The 1,781-nt window shown below is 38.6% G+C and overlaps 1 protein-coding gene across 1 annotated transcript in view; it reads left to right on the top strand.

Moving 5' to 3' along the window:
• The window catches only part of LOC135534563 (non-muscle caldesmon-like), a gene marked incomplete at both ends in the record, with an annotated part of 29,340 nt that extends 27,577 nt beyond the window's left edge, over positions 1-1,763 (top strand). Inside the window, 2 exons of the mRNA XM_064961517.1 lie at positions 736-819; positions 1,655-1,763. Of these exons, the coding sequence (XP_064817589.1) occupies positions 736-819; positions 1,655-1,763 (193 nt within the window). The remainder of the gene's footprint in view (positions 1-735; positions 820-1,654) is intronic.
• Positions 1,764-1,781: the final 18 nt, after the last annotated feature.

Here is a 1,781-nt window from a genome sequence, read left to right on the forward strand (position 1 = left end):
TTTCCCTTCTCTATGGAAATGGGTCTTCATCTTTCCTTCATATCTAACATATATGTGAATATATTACCACCCTATGTCTTTAACATCAGTCATATCTAACATATATGTGAATATATTACATGTCTTTAACATCAGTCATATCTAACATATATGTGAATATATTACACCCCTATGTCTTTAACATCAGTCTCATATGTAGGTCTACTTTATCAATGTCAAGGCAGACACGTATTGTCATATTGTATTTCCCAGGATATATCCTGTCTGGCGATTCTACTGTTTCTATGGAACGCTGCCCCCTTGGGGGGATGTTAGTATAGCAGTGTAATAATCAAACCCCACCTCTCTTGTTCTACTCTTTCTATGGAACGCTGCCCCCTGTTGGGGGATATTAGTATAGCAGAGTAATAATCAAACCCCACCTCTCTTGTTCTACTGTTTCTATGGAACGCTGCCCCCTTTTGGGGGATGTTAGTATAGCAGTGTAATAATCAAACCACACCTCTCTTGTTCTACTGTTTCTATGGAACGCTGCCCCCTGTGGGGGGGGTGTTAGTATAGCAGAGTAATAATCAAACCCCACCTCTCTTGTTCTACCGCTATCTGTTCGTGTTCATATTTTTTGGGTCTATATATTTGTGTTGATAACATCGTAAAGCACAAGAGAGACAGAAGGGTATTAGCGTGTTGATGTGTGTATCTTCTCTAATGGTTCATGTGTGTTTGTTCTGCCAGGAGGTGAAGGCCGGTGATGTTCTGAGCAAGAAGAACCTCTGGGAGAATCTAGGAGACTCTTCCCCGTCTGGGAGAGCAGGGAAGGTAGTGTAGGCTTAAATCCAATTAACAAATCCATTCATTCATTAAACTATATAATATATAGGGGTGGCAGTGTAGCCTAGTGGTTAGAGCATTGGACTAGTAACCAAAAGGTTGCAAGTTCAAATCCCTGAGCTGACAAGGTACAAAATCTGTCGTTCTGCCCCTGAACAGGCAGTTAACCCACTGTTCCTAGCCCATCATTGAATATAAGAATTTGTTCTTAACTGACTTGCCTAGTAAAATAAAGGTAAAAAAATATATATATATACAGTGCATTTGGAAAATATTCTGAGCCAGATAGATTTTTCAAAATGTTGTTACATTACAGCCTTATGATTTGCAAATGTATTAAAAATACAAAAAACAGAAATACCTTATTTCCATAAGTATTCAGACCCTTTGCAATGAGACTCGAAGTGAAGCCCATGTGCATCCTGGTTCCATTGATCATCCTTGAGATGTTTCCGCAACTTGATTGGAGTCCACCTGTATGGTAAATTAAACCGATTGGACATGATTTGTAAAGGTACACACCTGTCTATATAAGGTCCCCTGCTCCCACAGGGGGGCAATTTAATCCATTTTAGAATAAGGCTGTAATGTAACAAAATGTGGAAAAAGTCAAGAGGTCTGGATACTTTCTGAGTGCACATTATGAGGTCTGTTATTCAATTGGTGGATTATATTAAACACAAACAGCTGTCAACACAAAGGTGTATGTAACGTTTGAATATAATCGGTGCTTAAAATAATACATTGAAATGATACATGCCTGCATTTGTACAAATTATAGATAGAATATTTTTTTTCACTGCAATATTGAACTCTTTTCTAGGGAGCTTCCTCTGGTAAAAAGTACAAATTTGTGATGATGGCTCACGGCAAGTATGAGAAGGTTGCCGTCGGTGATGATGATTACAACGAGCACACAAACGGGAAATCAAGTAAGACTTACTTACATC

Source organism: Oncorhynchus masou, unplaced genomic scaffold, assembly GCF_036934945.1.
Source record: "Oncorhynchus masou masou isolate Uvic2021 unplaced genomic scaffold, UVic_Omas_1.1 unplaced_scaffold_3581, whole genome shotgun sequence".
NCBI lineage: Eukaryota > Metazoa > Chordata > Actinopteri > Salmoniformes > Salmonidae > Oncorhynchus > Oncorhynchus masou.